Source organism: Pinus tabuliformis, chromosome 7 (assembly GCF_031772625.1).
Source record: "Pinus tabuliformis cultivar Carrire ecotype Pingquan chromosome 7, CPIR1, whole genome shotgun sequence".
NCBI lineage: Eukaryota > Viridiplantae > Streptophyta > Pinopsida > Pinales > Pinaceae > Pinus > Pinus tabuliformis.
Window position 1 is genome coordinate 743,917,061 of NC_142293.1, and position 1,301 is coordinate 743,918,361.

Consider the following 1,301-nt stretch of genomic DNA (forward strand, 5'->3'; position numbering starts at 1 on the left):
CGAAGTTATCAATGAATAGAAATTTGGAAATCATAACGCATGACCCGTGTATCTCCACGTCCATCTATATGCCCAGGGTGGTTAAACTATTTATGGAGACATGAAGTGAGATAAACGTGTTGTATGCCGTTTAAGGATGTCAACGGCATCAGGAAAGTTACCAGATTTGGGATGTGGTGACCCCACCCTCACATGATATTCTAATGGAGGGTAGGTTGTACACTTGTAGCTCTTCAACTAACCATTTGATAAACTGAAAGGTATTGGTATAAAGTGGATCTATCCCTCCGACCTTTGGGTAGATTGAGAGGATTGTGTGGGTTGTAGAATGGGAATGCAAATTTCCTCATTGTCTCAAATGTGGAGGCGAATTGTGTTGCTTATGGTCATCACAATCCTTACAATATGGGCAAACTACGAGTCTGCTGAGAAAGCAGTGGAATACGTAGTGGTGGGGAAGGAAACAGGAGTGGAGAGAATAGGGGGGGAGAAGGTTCTCTGTCTTCTTCTCATGGAGGCCACCCATTTCGTACACAATCTCCTCTATGCAAATCCCCGCTATCCAAGAAAGGATATTCACACAGTCGTGTTATCCATCGATAGCAATTTCACCGATATTGCAGTGACAGAAGACAACGTAATCCATATAAATAGCGAATATATTACAGGTTCGCTAGAAGACGAGATTAGAGGCCTTGTTTATAGAGAAGTGGGTCGTCTGTGGTTCTGGGACGGTCGCACAAAGGCTCCTCTTGGTCTGGTTGAAGGCATGGCTGAATATATAAGATTAGCGGCAGGCTTCAATGTCTCAAATCCATCGGCATTAAAGAACGAACTTGATAATACTGAGCAAGTGTGGCATGAAGGAGGGCTGGTGACGGCCATGTATTTACTGTATTGTGAAAGTATCAAGAGTGGGTTTGTAGCAGATCTCAATGCCCGAATGGAGGAGGATTTGCTAGAAGAGTTGCTGGGGGAGAGTGTCACAATGGTGTGGTCAGAATTCAAGAAGATTATTAAAAATAAAATAAAGTTCAAGATTGGCTCTGGCCTTCCAGTTAATGAAACCGCCTTTGTTTGAGGTACAGACCCTTCTCTAATTTTTTTTTTTTTCAGTGCGGTAGTTCGGTAATCATTATTTAATGTTGTAATGCGGTTCTCTCGTGATTTCAAAAAAGCGAACTATCCTGCGGTTTGGTGCTTGCTTCTTCTTCTTTTTTTCGTTCGAACTTGAGTTTAGGCCAATGCAAACTTCTGGATGGCAGAATAATGCCTTCAATACTTTAATAAAGAGTTGTTAT

The 1,301-nt window shown here is 42.1% G+C and overlaps 1 protein-coding gene across 1 annotated transcript; it reads left to right on the forward strand.

The window, feature by feature from the left end:
- The first annotated feature begins 358 nt into the window (after positions 1–358).
- LOC149249679 (uncharacterized) lies at positions 359–1,081 on the forward strand. The gene has a single exon (XM_089453437.1). It carries the CDS (start codon positions 359–361, stop codon positions 1,079–1,081), a length of 723 nt encoding a protein of 240 aa, XP_089309563.1.
- The last annotated feature ends 220 nt before the right edge of the window (positions 1,082–1,301 follow it).